This window comes from Oncorhynchus clarkii, chromosome 3 (genome assembly GCF_045791955.1).
Source record: "Oncorhynchus clarkii lewisi isolate Uvic-CL-2024 chromosome 3, UVic_Ocla_1.0, whole genome shotgun sequence".
Taxonomy (NCBI): Eukaryota; Metazoa; Chordata; class Actinopteri; order Salmoniformes; family Salmonidae; genus Oncorhynchus; species Oncorhynchus clarkii.
Genome location: NC_092149.1, coordinates 24,275,569 through 24,292,772, shown reverse-complemented (window position 1 = coordinate 24,292,772; position 17,204 = coordinate 24,275,569). Strand labels below are relative to the sequence as shown.

General features: G+C 45.5%; 1 protein-coding gene across 6 annotated transcripts in view; it reads right to left on the bottom strand.

Moving 5' to 3' along the window:
- LOC139391412 (epithelial discoidin domain-containing receptor 1-like) overlaps positions 1-17,204 on the bottom strand; it is a 79,919-nt gene that overhangs the window by 8,737 nt on the left and 53,978 nt on the right. Inside the window, exons 9-17 of one of the 6 annotated variants that reach the window (XM_071138931.1) lie at positions 13,682-13,931; positions 13,343-13,489; positions 10,461-10,514; positions 9,462-9,628; positions 8,948-9,164; positions 1,499-1,645; positions 959-1,112; positions 663-795; positions 156-283 (exon numbers count right to left, since the gene is read on the bottom strand). In XM_071138931.1, the coding sequence (XP_070995032.1) occupies positions 156-283; positions 663-795; positions 959-1,112; positions 1,499-1,645; positions 8,948-9,164; positions 9,462-9,628; positions 10,461-10,514; positions 13,343-13,489; positions 13,682-13,931 (1,397 nt within the window). The remainder of the gene's footprint in view (positions 1-155; positions 284-662; positions 796-958; positions 1,113-1,498; positions 1,646-8,947; positions 9,165-9,461; positions 9,629-10,460; positions 10,515-13,342; positions 13,490-13,681; positions 13,932-17,204) is intronic. The other 5 variants (XM_071138930.1, XM_071138932.1, XM_071138934.1 and 2 more) reach the window with 5 other exon arrangements.

The window sequence follows — 17,204 nt, the reverse complement described above, 5'->3', positions numbered from 1 at the left end:
TAGAGAAGAGATTGAGAGATGGAGAGAGAGAGTGAGAGAGAGGTAGAAACTGAGAAAGAAAAACAAAACTTTAGGACCAAAATGAGATGTTCTTAATAGATTTAGAAATGGTAATTGTTCGCTAAATGATTTAGATGAACTATCCTGAGACGGACCTGGCATTCTTGGAGGCGTCAGGGCGCAGTATCTTAACAGCCACCAGCAGAGGGCGTCCTTTCCTCACGTTGAAAGGGAACTCCAGGTTAGGCAGGTCCTGAGGGCTCTCTATCTCACACAGGTGCACCTGAGGAAGGAACCAATAGGAAAAGTTACCTTCAGACAACCAACAACCACAACTAAAAGTCTCTCACATGATCAGAAAACCACCCCTCTGCACCACAAATGACTTCAATGATGCCAGTCTGACTAAAGAATGTAGAGAACGACAGAGCAGCGGAAGAATTTAGTGAGAGTTGTCAAGCTAACACACACTTACACATGCACACACACACACACACATGCACACACACAGTATAGTTAAACACGTCTACACACACAAACACACACACATGCACACACACAGTATAGTTAAACACGTCTACACACACACACACACATGCACACACACAGTATAGTTAAACACGTCTACACATACAAACAAGCACACACACAGGCATACACACCTCTCCAAACTGTCCTTCTCCCAGTTTGTCCTTGAAGACCAGACAGTGTCGGGGCAGTTCAGGCAGGGGGTTGCAGTCTGCTGCAGTGGGGCTGGGGGAGGTCAGGGCTGGCACTGCATACGTGTTGTTACCACTGACAAGACAAATCACAGCTAAGTGTATTGAAATTGACACACTTTAGGGTAGAAACACAAAGGCAATACAATATGAATAAAAGAACATAAAAACAAAGAAAGATCACTGATTCAAGTCCAAGTTAAAACAGTGGGTTTTTAATGTTGATTTAACCCTCCTACCTGACCCCCTGCAGGCTAACGATGTCTGCCTCTGCATAGTGGGGCACGCTGGCGGGGAAGGGGGGAGACAGAGCCGGGTAGGGAGGGGCATCGGGGTACGGGGGAGGCTCCTCCTGGGTGGGGGGCAAGCCCTTCTCCAAGTCCATACCACAGGCTGGAGGGAGGGAGAGGAGGGAAGAGGTTGTGAAAGGAGGGATAGAGGAGTGGAGAGAGGGATGGAAGAGTTGAGAGAGAGGCTCAGGCCGTTATCATGACAACTTTGAGACAAATCACTTTATTATGTTAAAAGCACTTCACAAAATGGAGTGAATTGATGCAGTGAGTGAGTGAATTGCAGTGAGTGAGTGAATTGCAGTGAGTGAGTGAATTGCAGTGAGTGAGTGAATTGCAGTGAGTGAGTGACAGACACTCGGTTCATAATCAAACACATGCTCAGAGCCCTGATGTCACTCTGTTATTCTAGACAGTATGATTCTAGCTCTATGGAGCTCCAGGGAGGGGGTGAATCCTGGTACTTCCCCCCCAGTCAGAGGCTCTTACCCTGGGCCCCATTATTGAGGCTCTTCTCCTGAGGGTGGGAGGAGCTGGCCCTGGCCAAAGGGACGGTTAGGGGCCACGAGGAGCCTGAACCATGCTGCCTCTGATCTGACAGGAGGAGGTCATAGGCTGGGTTGTTTAACAGCAAGGCTGGGGGGGGGGACATGGAGCACATACACACACATGGACACACACACGCAAAAACACACACAAAATAAGGCAAACAACATGCGATATACACATCAAGGCAAACACAACACAACACAGTACAGCGCAACATAACATAACACAGCACCACACAAAATAACATAACACAGCACAACAAAAACACAACACAACAAAAACATAACACCAGTTAGCGAAACACAGCATACCAGTGACAATACAAGGGGAGGATGCATTAAGTTGGGGAGAACAGAACAGGTCTGCAGAGCAAAGACCAGGCAAGGTTAACACAACTCAGACAATGAACAAATGTAACAACCACAGAGGTATAATGTACATGTGGGAAGATAATATTTCTGTTATTCAGCATAATAATGTTCCTGTGATATTGTTATTCTTCTGTATAATATGTGACACTGTTCAAATCTGACACAGTGGATAGTAAAGACAGCATAGCGGCCGCCTGCAGCGCGGAGCAACTAGGAATGCTCTCTCTCTCTCTTCCTCTTTCCTTCCCATCAGTCAACAATAGGTCTCTTATGCCCTGTGTGGGTGTGTAGGTGTATGTGTGTGTGTGTGTGTATATGTGTGTATGGGTGGGTGGGTGTGTATGTGTGTGTCCCCTATTTGCTGATCTGTGTCTATCATCAGGATCTAATGGTGTCATGTTTAGTTTTAGTGTTTGATCTGTTGTATCCTGTTGTGTATTTACTGTTCTGTACCACATCTCCTTCTCCTTTGTGTGTTTACCGTTCTGTACCACATCTCCTTCTCCTTTGTGTGTTTACTGTTCTGTACCACATCTCCTTCTCCTTTGTGTGTTTACTGTTCTGTGCCACATCTCCTTCTCCTTTGTGTGTTTACTGTTCTGTACCACATATCCTTCTCCTTTGTGTGTTTACTGTTCTGTACCACATCTCCTTTGTGTGTTTACTGTTCTGTGCCACATCTCCTTCTCCTTTGTGTGTTTACTGTTCTGTACCACATCTCCTTTGTGTGTTTACTGTTCTGTGCCACATCTCCTTCTCCTTTGTGTGTTTACTGTTCTGTACCACATCTCCTTCTCCTTTGTGTGTTTACTGTACTGTACCACATCTCCTTCTCCTTTGTGTTTACTGTTCTGTACCACATCTCCTTCTCCTTTGTGTGTTTACTGTTCTGTACCACATATCCTTCTCCTTTGTGTTTACTGTTCTGTACCACATCTCCTTCTCCTTTGTGTTTACTGTTCTGTACCACATCTCCTTCTCCTTTGTGTGTTTACTGTACTGTACCACATCTCCTTCTCCTTTGTGTGTTTACTGTTCTGTGCCACATCTCCTTCTCCTTTGTGTGTTTACTGTTCTGTACCACATCTCATTTGTGTGTTTACTGTTCTGTACCACATATCCTTCTCCTTTGTGTGTTTACTGTTCTGTGCCACATCTACTTCTCCTTTGTGTGTTTACTGTTCTGTACCACATCTCCTTCTCCTTTGTGTGTTTACTGTACTGTACCACATCTCCTTTGTGTGTTTACTGTACTGTACCACATCTCATTTGTGTGTTTACTGTTCTGTACCACATATCCTTCTCCTTTGTGTGTTTACTGTTCTGTGCCACATCTCCTTCTCCTTTGTGTGTTTACTGTTCTGTGCCACATCCCCTTCTCCTTTGTGTGTTTACTGTTCTGTACCACATCTCCTTCTCCTTTGTGTGTTTACTGTACTGTACCACATCTCCTTCTCCTTTGTGTTTACTGTTCTGTACCACATATCCTTCTCCTTTGTGTTTACTGTTCTGTACCACATCTCCTTCTCCTTTGTGTTTACTGTTCTGTACGACATCTCCTTCTCCTTTGTGTGTTTACTGTACTGTACCACATCTCCTTCTCCTTTGTGTGTTTACTGTTCTGTGCCACATCTCCTTCTCCTTTGTGTGTTTACTGTTCTGTACCACATCTCCTTTGTGTGTTTACTGTTCTGTACCACATATCCTTCTCCTTTGTGTGTTTACTGTTCTGTGCCACATCTCCTTCTCCTTTGTGTGTTTACTGTTCTGTACCACATCTCCTTCTCCTTTGTGTGTTTACTGTAATGTACCACATCTCCTTTGTGTGTTTACTGTACTGTACCACATCTCATTTGTGTGTTTACTGTTCTGTACCACATATCCTTCTCCTTTGTGTGTTTACTGTTCTGTGCCACATCTCCTTCTCCTTTGTGTGTTTACTGTTCTGTACCACATCTCCTTCTCCTTTGTGTGTTTACTGTACTGTACCACATCTCCTTTGTGTGTTTACTGTACTGTACCACATCTCCTTTGTGTGTTTACTGTTCTGTACCACATATCCTTCTCCTTTGTGTTTACTGTTCTGTACCACATCTCTTTCTCCTTTGTGTGTTTAATGTTCTGTACCACATCTCCTTTGTGTGTTTACTGTTCTGTACCACATCTCCTTTGTGTGTTTACTGTTCTGTACCACATCTCCTTCTCCTTTGTGTGTTTACTGAACTGTACCACATCTCCTTTGTGTGTTTACTGTACTGTACCACATCTCCTTCTCCTTTGTGTGTTTACTGTACTGTACCACATCTCCTTTGTGTGTTTACTGTACTGTACCACATCTCCTTCTCCTTTGTGTGTTTACTGTTCTGTACCACATCTCCTTCTCATTTGTGTGTTTACTGTACTGTAACACATCTCCTTTGTGTGTTTACTGTACTGTACCACATCTCCTTTGTGTGTTTACTGTACTGTACCACATCTCCTTTGTGTGTTTACTGTACTGTACCACATCTCCTTCTCCTTTGTGTGTTTACTGTTCTGTACCACATCTCCTTCTCATTTGTGTGTTTACTGTACTGTACCACATCTCCTTTGTGTGTTTACTGTACTGTACCACATCTCCTGTGTGTGTTTACTGTACTGTACCACATCTCCTTTGTGTGTTTACTGTACTGTACCACATCTCCTTCTCCTTTGTGTGTTTACTGTTCTGTACCACATCTCCTTCTCATTTGTGTGTTTACTGTACTGTACCACATCTCCTTTGTGTGTTTACTGTTCTGTGCCACATCTCCTTCTCCTTTGTGTGTTTAATGTTCTGTACCACATCTCCTTCTCCTTTGTGTGTTTACTGTACTGTACCACATCTCCTTCTCCTTTGTGTTTACTGTTCTGTACCACATCTCCTTCTCCTTTGTGTTTACTGTTCTGTACCACATCTCCTTCTCCTTTGTGTGTTTACTGTACTGTACCACATCTCATTCTCCTTTGTGTTTACTGTTCTGTACCACATCTCCTTCTCCTTTGTGTTTACTGTTCTGTACCACATCTCCTTCTCCTTTGTGTGTTTACTGTACTGTACCACATCTCATTCTCCTTTGTGTGTTTACTGTTCTGTGCCACATATCCTTCTCCTTTGTGTGTTTACTGTTCTGTACCACATCTCCTTTGTGTGTTTACTGTTCTGTACCACATATCCTTCTCCTTTGTGTGTTTACTGTTCTGTGCCACATCTCCTTCTCCTTTGTGTGTTTACTGTTCTGTGCCACATCTACTTCTCCTTTGTGTGTTTACTGTTCTGTACCACATCTCCTTCTCCTTTGTGTGTTTACTGTACTGTACCACATCTCCTTTGTGTGTTTACTGTAGTGTACCACATCTCCTTTGTGTGTTTACTGTTCTGTACCACATCTCCTTCTCCTTTGTGTGTTTACTGTTCTGTACCACATCTCCTTTGCGTGTTTACTGTTCTGTACCACATCTCCTTCTCCTTTGTGTGTTTACTGTTCTGTACCACATCTCCTTCTCCTTTGTGTGTTTACTGTTCTGTACCATATCTCCTTCTCCTTTGTGTGCTTACTGTTCTCTACCACATCTCATTCTCCTTTGTGTGTTTACTGTTCTGTACCACATCTCCTTCTCCTTTGTGTGTTTACTGTTCTGTACCACATCTCCTTCTCTTTTGTGTGTTTACTGTACTGTACCACATCTCCTTTGTGTTTACTGTACTGTACCACATCTCTTTTGTGTGTTTACTGTACTGTACCACATCTCCTTTGTGTGTTTACTGTACTGTACCACATCTCCTTTGTGTGTTTACTGTACTGTACCACATCTCCTTCTCCTTTGTGTGTTTACTGTTCTGTACCACATCTCCTTTGTGTGTTTACTGTTCTGTACCACATCTCCTTCTCCTTTGTGTGTTTACTGTTCTGTACCACATCTCCTTCTCCTTTGTGTGTTTACTGTACTGTACCACATCTCCTTCTCCTTTGTGTGTTTACTGTTCTGTACCACATCTCCTTCTCCTTTGTGTGTTTACTGTTCTGTACCACATCTCCTTCTCCTTTGTGTGTTTACTGTTCTGTACCACATCTCCTTCTCCTTTGTGTGTTTACTGTTCTGTACCACATCTCCTTCTCCTTTGTGTGTTTACTGTACTGTACCACATCTCCTTCTCCTTTGTGTGTTTACTGTTCTGTACCACATCTCCTTCTCCTTTGTGTGTTTACTGTTCTGTACCACATCTCCTTCTCCTTTGTGTGTTTACTGTTCTGTACCACATCTCCTTCTCCTTTGTGTGTTTACTGTACTGTACCACATCTCCTTCTCCTTTGTGTGTTTACTGTTCTGTACCACATCTCCTTCTCCTTTGTGTGTTTACTGTTCTGTACCACATCTCCTTCTCCTTTGTGTGTTTACTGTTCTGTACCACATCTCCTTCTCCTTTGTGTGTTTACTGTTCTGTACCACATCTCATTCTCCTTTGTGTGTTTACTGTACTGTACCACATCTATTTTGTGTGTTTACTGTACTGTACCACATCTCCTTTGTGTGTTTACTGTACTGTACCACATCTCCTTCTCCTTTGTGTGTTTACTGTTCTGTACCACATCTCCTTCTCCTTTGCGTGTTTACTGTACTGTACCACATCTCCTTCTCCTTTGTGTGTTTACTGTTCTGTACCACATCTCCTTCTCCTTTGTGTGTTTACTGTTCTGTTCCACATCTCCTTCTCCTTTGTGTGTTTACTGTTCTGTACCACATCTCCTTCTCCTTTGTGTGTTTACTGTTCTGTACCACATCGCCTTCTCCTTTGTGTGTTTACTGTTCTGTACCACATCTCCTTCTCCTTTGTGTGTTTACTGTTCTGTACCACATCTCCTTCTCTTTTGTGTGTTTACTGTACTGTACCACATCTCCTTTGTGTTTACTGTACTGTACCACATCTCTTTTGTGTGTTTACTGTACTGTACCACATCTCCTTTGTGTGTTTACTGTACTGTACCACATCTCCTTCTCCTTTGTGTGTTTACTGTACTGTACCACATCTCCTTCTCCTTTGTGTGTTTACTGTTCTGTACCACATCTCACATCTCCTTTGTGTGTTTACTGTTCTGTACCACATCTCCTTCTCCTTTGTGTGTTTACTGTTCTGTACCACATCTCCTTCTCCTTTGTGTGTTTACTGTACTGTACCACATCTCCTTCTCCTTTGTGTGTTTACTGTTCTGTACCACATCTCCTTCTCCTTTGTGTGTTTACTGTTCTGTACCACATCTCCTTCTCCTTTGTGTGTTTACTTCTGTACCACATCTCCTTCTCCTTTGTGTGTTTACTGTTCTGTACCACATCTCCTGTTCTCCTTTGTGTGTTTACTGTTCTGTACCACATCTCCTTCTCCTTTGTGTGTTTACTGTACTGTACCACATCTCCTTCTCCTTTGTGTGTTTACTGTTCTGTACCACATCTCCTTCTCCTTTGTGTGTTTACTGTTCTGTACCACATCTCCTTCTCCTTTGTGTGTTTACTGTTCTGTACCACATCTCCTTCTCCTTTGTGTGTTTACTGTACTGTACCACATCTCCTTCTCCTTTGTGTGTTTACTGTTCTGTACCACATCTCCTTCTCCTTTGTGTGTTTACTGTTCTGTACCACATCTCCTTCTCCTTTGTGTGTTTACTGTTCTGTACCACATCTCCTTCTCCTTTGTGTGTTTACTGTTCTGTACCACATCTCCTTCTCCTTTGTGTGTTTACTGTACTGTACCACATCTCCTTCTCCTTTGTGTGTTTACTGTACTGTACCACATCTCCTTCTCCTTTGTGTGTTTACTGTTCTGTACCACATCTCCTTCTCCTTTGTGTGTTTACTGTTCTGTACCACATCTCCTTCTCCTTTGTGTGTTTACTGTACTGTACCACATCTCCTTCTCCTTTGTGTGTTTACTGTTCTGTACCACATCTCCTTCTCCTTTGTGTGTTTATCTCCTGTTCTCCTTTGTGTGTTTACTGTTCTGTACCACATCTCCTTCTCCTTTGTGTGTTTACTGTTCTGTACCACATCTCCTTCTCCTTGTGTGTGTTTACTTTGTGTGTTCTGTACCACATCTCCTTCTCCTTTGTGTGTTTACTGTTCTGTACCACATCTCCTTCTCCTTTGTGTGTTTACTGTACTGTACCACATCTCCTTCTCCTTTGTGTGTTTACTGTTCTGTACCACATCTCCTTCTCCTTTGTGTGTTTACTGTTCTGTACCACATCTCCTTCTCCTTTGTGTGTTTACTGTTCTGTACCACATCTCCTTCTCATTTGTGTGTTTACTGTTCTGTACCACATCTCCTTCTCCTTTGTGTGTTTACTGTTCTGTACCACATCTCCTTCTCCTTTGTGTGTTTACTGTACTGTACCACATCTCCTTCTCCTTTGTGTGTTTACTGTTCTGTACCACATCTCCTTCTCCTTTGTGTGTTTACTGTTCTGTACCACATCTCCTTCTCCTTTGTGTGTTTACTGTTCTGTACCACATCTCCTTCTCCTTTGTGTGTTTACTGTTCTGTACCACATCTCCTTCTCCTTTGTGTGTTTACTGTTCTGTACCACATCTCCTTCTCCTTTGTGTGTTTACTGTTCTGTACCACATCTCCTTCTCCTTTGTGTGTTTACTGTTCTGTACCACATCTCCTTCTCCTTTGTGTGTTTACTGTTCTGTACCACATCTCCTTCTCCTTTGTGTGTTTACTGTTCTGTACCACATCTCCTTCTCCTTTGTGTGTTTACTGTTCTGTACCACATCTCCTTCTCCTTTGTGTGTTTACTGTTCTGTACCACATCTCATTCTCCTTTGTGTGTTTACTGTACTGTACTGTACTGTCTGTCTGTCTGTCTGTCTGTCTGTCTGTCTGTCTGTCTGTCTGCCTGTCTGCCTGTCTGCCTGTGTCTGCCTCCCTAACTATGTATCTCGATCTCTCAGTCAAACTGACACACTGTGTGTTTGCGGTCTAACTGCGACCATGTCTTACCGTTGCTGTCTCGTCCGGTGTGGTCTCGTGGTCGGAGCATTGCGCTGGGCTCCTGGTACTCTCCCTCTCCGTCACAGCGCTCCCTGTCCCTGTCATCAGGGAATGTGTGTATACGCTGGTAGCGGCTGGAGTAGCTGTGTGTGTTGTTGATCACCACGTTGTCCGAGGGGACTGACAGATGGACACGCAACTCGTCACTGGACAGACTGCCCTGGGCCTGGAGAGGACAAGGAGAGGGTTAGCAAAACACACACAACGCAAGCCAGCGCATGCATACACACACACACACACACACACACACACACACACACACACACACACACACACACACACACACACACACACACACACACACACACACACACACACACACACACACACACATATATATGCTACTGGACAAACTAATTTGAGCCTGAAAGGCCAACACGCACATTAAGTAAGAATGTGAAGATACGTGAGACAGATAGTGGTAGCCATTTTGAAAGTCATGCTGAAAGCCTTCCTCCTTCACCTTGCCCAGTATCTTCTTCCAGTATTGCCTCCACAGAATGACAGCGATCACAGCTAATAGCAGCATGATGATGCCCACCAGGCAGCCAATCAGGATGGCTGTGTTACTGCTGTCGTCCTTGGCGACAGGAAGGCCCGCCCTCGGGGTCATGGCATCGAAGTCGGCCCCTGAGAAGAACATAAACGTAATAAAGTGTATGTGTGTGTGTGTTTGCGACAGTATATGTGGTACGTGAGAGAGTGAGTATTTCATCAGTAAATGTGTAAGTGTTAATGTGCTTTACAGTCTGTGTATTAGCACAGTCTGTATAGTCAGAGAGGGAACTGCATCTGTCTGACACACCCAAATACTTTCATCAAGCTCACTCACTGTCTGGTGTGTGTGTTCCTGTTTTGTGTGTGTACAGTATGTGTGCTCATGCCGGGGAGGTCTGTGAAAGCCTCAGGGCTGGTCTTGGGGACAGAATGTTTTAGCTGTGTTTTCTGTTCCAGATGACCTTGCATGGGAGCAGCAGCTCTGATTATATAGGAAATAGAATGCACACAGTTTATGAGTTCAGCTCAAACATGCAAAACAGTGTAAAGTCTCTCTCTCTCGCCAGCCGTTAAGACAGACATAGCACTACACACTGCCACCCTCTTAAATAAAAAAAAAGGCCTGTAATTGTTTGGTGTTCCTTAGTTCCACAGTGGTTCCGTTGGTTCCGTCAACATGCAGTTAGGGAGATCACAGGAAGGAAGCAGTGGTGTTGTTTGTTGTATGTGAATATGATGAGGTACCACAAAGCAACATGCTGTGTTAGTGTGTTACACTCTTTGGCCCAGAGTCAAAACATTAACTCCACCTCCCATAATCCTTCCCTCCTTCCCTTCCTCCCTCCCTATTTTCTTTCCTTCTGAACCCCTCATGGTCTCAGGACAGCTCTAAGCTGTGTTAAACAGACCAGTTAACAGGGGAAATGTCCTTTCCCTCTTTCCACCCCCTCTCTCTCTCTCTCACCTGACAGTGTGCTGTTACCCGTGCTGTCCATCATGGGGTTGGTGGTGGGGGGTTCTAGAGGAACGAGGGATGGAAGGAGTGATCATACAGAGGAGAAGAGAGTTTCTCTCAAGGTACTGAAAAGCATGAGAGCGTGATAATTTGTAGCATATGAGATGTCCAACTCCACGTGGACAATAAAGATGTATTATTCTGTAGACGACCATGTTGCCAGACAAAGCTGCAGTGTAGACGACCATGTTGCCAGACAAAGCTGCAGTGTAGACGACCATGTTGCCAGACAAAGCTGCAGTGTAGACGACCATGTTGCCAGACAAAGCTGCAGTGTAGACGACCATGTTGCCAGACAAAGCTGCAGTGTAGACGACCATGTTGCCAGACAAAGCTGCAGTGTAGACGACCATGTTGCCAGACAAAGCTGCAGTGTAGACGACCATGTTGCCAGACAAAGCTGCAGTGTAGACGACCATGTTGCCAGACAACGCTGCAGTGTAGACGACCATGTTGCCAGACAAAGCTGCAGTGTAGACGACCATGTTGCCAGACAAAGCTGCAGTGTAGACAACCATGTTGCCAGACAAAGCTGCAGTGTAGACGACCATGTTGCCAGACAACGCTGCAGTGTAGATGACCATGTTGCCAGACAACGCTGCAGTGTAGACGACCATGTTGCCAGACAACGCTGCAGTGTAGACGAACATGTTGCCAGACAACGCTGCAGTGTAGACGACCATGTTGCCAGACAACGCTGCAGTGTAGACGACCATGTTGCCAGACAAAGCTGCAGTGTAGACGACCATGTTGCCAGACAAAGCTGCAGTGTAGACGACCATGTTGCCAGACATAGCTGCAGTGTAGACGACCATGTTGCCAGACAAAGCTGCAGTGTAGACGACCATGTTGCCAGACAAAGCTGCAGTGTAGACGACCATGTTGCCAGACAAAGCTGCAGTGTAGACGACCATGTTGCCAGACAACGCTGCAGTGTAGACGACCATGTTGCCAGACAACGCTGCAGTGTAGACGACCATGTTGCCAGACAACGCTGCAGTGTAGACGACCATGTTGCCAGACAAAGCTGCAGTGTAGACGACTATGTTGCCAGACAACGCTGCAGTGTAGACGACCATGTTGCCAGACAACGCTGCAGTGTAGACGACCATGTTGCCAGACAAAGCTGCAGTGTAGACGACTATGTTGCCAGACAACGCTGCAGTGTAGACGACCATGTTGCCAGACAAAGCTGCAGTGTAGACGACCATGTTGCCAGACAAAGCTGCAGTGTAGACGACCATGTTGCCAGACAAAGCTGCAGTGTAGACGACCATGTTGCCAGACAACGCTGCAGTGTAGACGACCATGTTGCCAGACAACGCTGCAGTGTAGACGACCATGTTGCCAGACAAAGCTGCAGTGTAGACGACCATGTTGCCAGACAAAGCTGCAGTGTAGACGACCATGTTGCCAGACAAAGCTGCAGTGTAGACGACCATGTTGCCAGACAAAGCTGCAGTGTAGACGACCATGTTGCCAGACAACGCTGCAGTGTAGACGACCATGTTGCCAGACAAAGCTGCAGTGTAGACGACCATGTTGCCAGACAAAGCTGCAGTGTAGACAACCATGTTGCCAGACAAAGCTGCAGTGTAGACGACCATGTTGCCAGACAACGCTGCAGTGTAGATGACCATGTTGCCAGACAACGCTGCAGTGTAGACGACCATGTTGCCAGACAACGCTGCAGTGTAGACGACCATGTTGCCAGACAACGCTGCAGTGTAGACGACCATGTTGCCAGACAACGCTGCAGTGTAGACGACCATGTTGCCAGACAAAGCTGCAGTGTAGACGACCATGTTGCCAGACAAAGCTGCAGTGTAGACGACCATGTTGCCAGACATAGCTGCAGTGTAGACGACCATGTTGCCAGACAAAGCTGCAGTGTAGACGACCATGTTGCCAGACAAAGCTGCAGTGTAGACGACCATGTTGCCAGACAAAGCTGCAGTGTAGACGACCATGTTGCCAGACAACGCTGCAGTGTAGACGACCATGTTGCCAGACAACGCTGCAGTGTAGACGACCATGTTGCCAGACAACGCTGCAGTGTAGACGACCATGTTGCCAGACAAAGCTGCAGTGTAGACGACCATGTTGCCAGACAACGCTGCAGTGTAGACGACCATGTTGCCAGACAAAGCTGCAGTGTAGACGACCATGTTGCCAGACAAAGCTGCAGTGTAGACGACCATGATGCCAGACAAAGCTGCAGTGTAGACGACCATGTTGCCAGACAAAGCTGCAGTGCAGACGACCATGTTGCCAGACAACGCTGCAGTGTAGACGACCATGTTGCCAGACAACGCTGCAGTGTAGACGACCATGTTGCCAGACAAAGCTGCAGTGTAGACGACCATGTTGCCAGACAACGCTGCAGTGTAGACGACCATGTTGCCAGACAAAGCTGCAGTGTAGACGGCTGTTGTGTGAGGTTGGACTGAGGCCAGGGGTTTTAACACAGCATGATGGACAGAGGAGGAGGCACCTCACACATGGCACCTTTCTACATTGATATCCAGCACTGGTGTGGTTACTTCTTATACCCTGTATGTTTTGTCATTGCATGTTTCTGGAAATGCTTTAAACACACGACTTAGAGCACTGCATGCCCACACTCATCACAACTGGTGGGTCAAGGGGCAAGAGGGAGGAGGAGAGAGGATTAGGAATGGAGGAGGGGTGAAAATGGGAAAGGTGGGAAAAGGGGAAAGGGTGAGGGATGAGAAGAGCGTGGGACAAAAGGGGGATGAATGGAAGAGAGGGGGATGAGACGAACAGGGGGATGAGAGAGAGGTACAAGTGGTGAAGGAGAGGTGACTCACCTGAGGGAACGCTAGTGAAGTTGTGGTTGAGGGCGGGGCTGACGGAGGAGGGGAAGACAGGAGGAGGACGAGGAGTAGCGGAGGAGACCGGAGGAGCAGGAAGAGCAGAGCCCGTGTCCATGGGGTCGACACCCTCACCGTACGGCTCTGAGAGAGAGATGGGGATAAACAAGAATAGGATGATCAACTTCCTAAGACAATCAGAGATAACCATGAATCCCACAGAGTAGAAGGGGAGAGAGAGACTGAGAATCAGAGAGATAATGTTAAAATGACAGAGATAATGAGAAAAGGAGAGAAGAGAAGTGAGAATGAAAGAGAGCAATACCCTGAACATACCGGAGTAGAAGGAGATCTCAGAGATGAGCATCCATCGGTCTGCGAAGGCAAACTGGCAGCGTAAGATCTGGGCGGGGCGACCCCCCAGGGGCAGGGAGATGGGGCGGGAGGAGGGGTCCTTCAGGTCCTCTAGAGGTACAGCCAGGGAGAGGGGGGGCGAGGACCAGGGGAGTAAGAGGCCAGGTTTAAACTGACACTCTACCTTACTGAAGACCCTCACACCCTGTGTGTGGTGGTTATTACTGTGGACCTGGATGAGGGAGGGGGGAGAGGGAGGGGAGGAAGGGGATAAAGAGTTAATAAGATAATGAACATTTAACAATGAGAAGGGCTTATCAAGAAAAACTTCCAAACGGACTAATTCAAGGCAGAAAGGAGTTGGAGCACACAACCAAAAGAAGGCAGAGATTGATTTATTTTAGCTCACTTTAATCTATTGAACAGGGTGAAAACAGGTGACTGTCGTTTCAACGTCAAGCTGACATCTTCCTCAGACTGACCTGACCATTGCACTTACCTCCTATTTATAGCCTAGTGGCCGGCCCATTGAGACACAACAATATACTTAATTATTTTTTTATTATAATTTATTTCAAGGTAAATGACAAATTATAGCACAAAATAATACTAATAATAAGACAAATAGTGTGTCTCATTAGTCAATAGGCCATGTCAAAATATACATAAGTGATTTGGGTGTCTGTGAATCCGGAGACACAGAGACAACAACATTGTAGAAAGGAGGACAGTGAGAAAGAATCTGATGCTGCCAGAATGCCTCTCTTTCTTTGAGTTGATGTATGATGTCACCTCATCTTGGTGAAATGTGAACCTGTTCTAAGGCTATAAAGAGCAGGGAGAAAGGTGAGCCATGGTTGGCTTCCATGCAGTGGAGTGCAATAGCATAGTCCATGGTTTAACTATGCTCCCTTCTTTTTACCTCGAACTAGACCTTTACCTTGAAGTAGAGGTTCGTCTTGGTAAGCCATTCTCATGATTCTTGTCATTGACGTTGAGCACCCCTCCTATCCTTTGTTTGCTGAAGAGCAAAGGCCCACCTGATCTTGATTTTTTTTTAAATTGTAACCCTAAAACCCTGCAGTTATAATGCATCGTTAGCCTTGTTATGACCATGTACTACCTCCTTATAATAGGAACATCACATACACTGAACATACACTGAACATACACTGGGGTACTAGGTGGAAAATAACACAACTCTGCATAAAGAAACAGTCAATGTGCAAACTATATTTTTAAGTTGGAGGGGAGGGGTGGGGGCATTCAATTAAAACATGACATTAAAAACAGGATTTAAATCCTGTTGACTCTTGATTGTTTTGGCAACATTGTTGTGAGCCGGCTATAAATGCAAATGAGTGAAAGTGGAACGTGATTAGTGAAAGTATGAGAAGAAAAAGAGAGAACAACAAGAAGAGAAAGGAAAGAGAAGAGGGTGAGAATAAGAGAGGGGGAAAATACATTTTACAGCCCACCAGAGGGACATGGCAGGAGAAAAGAGAGTCCACAGACAGAGAGAGAGAGAGAGAGAGAGAACACACACAAACTAGACCTAAAAAATAGGAGATTTAGAGGGGGCCAAGAAGAGAGAGAGAGTCACCTGGAAGAGAGGGATAAAGATGGAGGGGGGGGGGGCAGGAAGAGAGGGATAGAAAGAGAGAGGGGGCAGGAAGAGAGAGGGAATAAAGAGAAATAGAAAGGATAGAGGGTAAGGTAGATAGAGGGTAAGGTAGATAGAGGGTGAGGTAGATAGAGGGTGAGGTAGATAGGGGGTGAGGTAGGTAGGGGGTCTAGGGGGAAAGAGGGAATAGAAAGGATAGAGGATGAGGTAGATAGAGGTTCTAGGGGGAAAGAGGGAATAGAAAGGATAGAGGGTAAGGTAGATAGAGGGTGAGGTAGATAGGGGGTGAGGTAGATAGGGGGTCTAGGGGGAAAGAGGGAATAGAAAGGATAGAGGGTGAGGTAGATAGGGGGTGAGGTAGATAGAGGATGAGGTAGATAGGGGTTCTAGGGGGAAAGAGGGAATAGAAAGGATAGAGGGTAAGGTAGATAGGGGGTGAGGTAGATAGAGGATGAGGTAGATAGGGGTTCTAGGGGGAAAGAGGGAATAGAAAGGATAGAGGGTAAGGTAGATAGAGGGTGAGGTAGATAGGGGGTGAGGTAGATAGGGGGTCTAGGGGGAAAGAGGGCATAGAAAGGATAGAGGGTGAGGTAGATAGGTGATCTAGGGGGAAAGAGGGAATAGAAAGGATAGAGGGTAAGGTAGATAGAGGGTGAGGTAGATAGGGGGTGAGGTAGATAGAGGTTCTAGGGGGAAAGAGGGAATAGAAAGGATAGAGGGTGAGGTAGATAGAGGTTCTAGGGGGAAAGAGGGAATAGAAAGGATAGAGGGTAAGGTAGATAGAGGGTGAGGTAGATAGGGGGTGAGGTAGATAGGGGGTCTAGGGGGAAAGAGTGAATAGAAAGGATAGAGGGTGAGGTAGATAGGGGGTGAGGTAGATAGGGGGTCTAGGGGGAAAGAGGGCATAGAAAGGATAGAGGGTAAGGTAGATAGGGGGTCTAGGGGGAAAGAGGGAATAGAAAGGATAGAGGGTAAGGTAGATAGAGGGTGAGGTAGATAGGGGGTGAGGTAGATAGAGGTTCTAGGGGGAAAGAGGGAATAGAAAGGATAGAGGGTGAGGTAGATAGAGGTTCTAGGGGGAAAGAGGGAATAGAAATGATAGAGGGTATGGTAGAATAGGCAGGAAGAAAAGAAAGAGAGAGAGAGAGTGGGAATACAGAGAGGTAAAGAAGGGGAAGAGGGAGAGTGATAGGGAATCTGGGGAGAAAGAAAAGGTTAAGGAGATAGGGATCTAGAGGGAGAAATGTTTCCTCTAATGGGGAAGGAAGGGCTGGTATAAAGACTCTACTGACAGGTTAGTCATTAACCTGACACTTGCTGTAGGGCCAACCTCTAACTAAAACCACATGTGGATCTGTGTAATACAAATACATACACGCCTAACGCACGCACACACACACACACACACATGCCTTCATGCATACTCCTGGAATACTGAGGTTAACATGTTATATTACTATACTGATTGGAATGGGATATGGAATGGGCCTAATAAGTCAACAAAGCAAAGCCTGCTGGGTAATCTGTCCTGCACAAGCCTGGCTAGAAAACATACATTATGTTCTTGTTATTTATAGCTTAGTGTGATGGTTTGGGGATGCTTTGCTGCCTCAGGACCTGTACAACTTGCCTTAATAGAAGGAACCATGAATTCTGCTCTGTATCAAATATTTCTAAAGGAGAATGTCAGGCCATCCGTCTGTGAGCTGAAGCTGAAGTACAGCTGGGTCATGCAGCAAGACAATGATACAAAAAACACACAATCAAGTCTACATGAAAATGGCTAAAAAGCAACACATTTGAAGTTCTGGAATGTCCTAGTCAAAGCACAGACCTAACACTGATTGAGATGTTGTGGCGGGACTCGAAATGAGCAGTTCG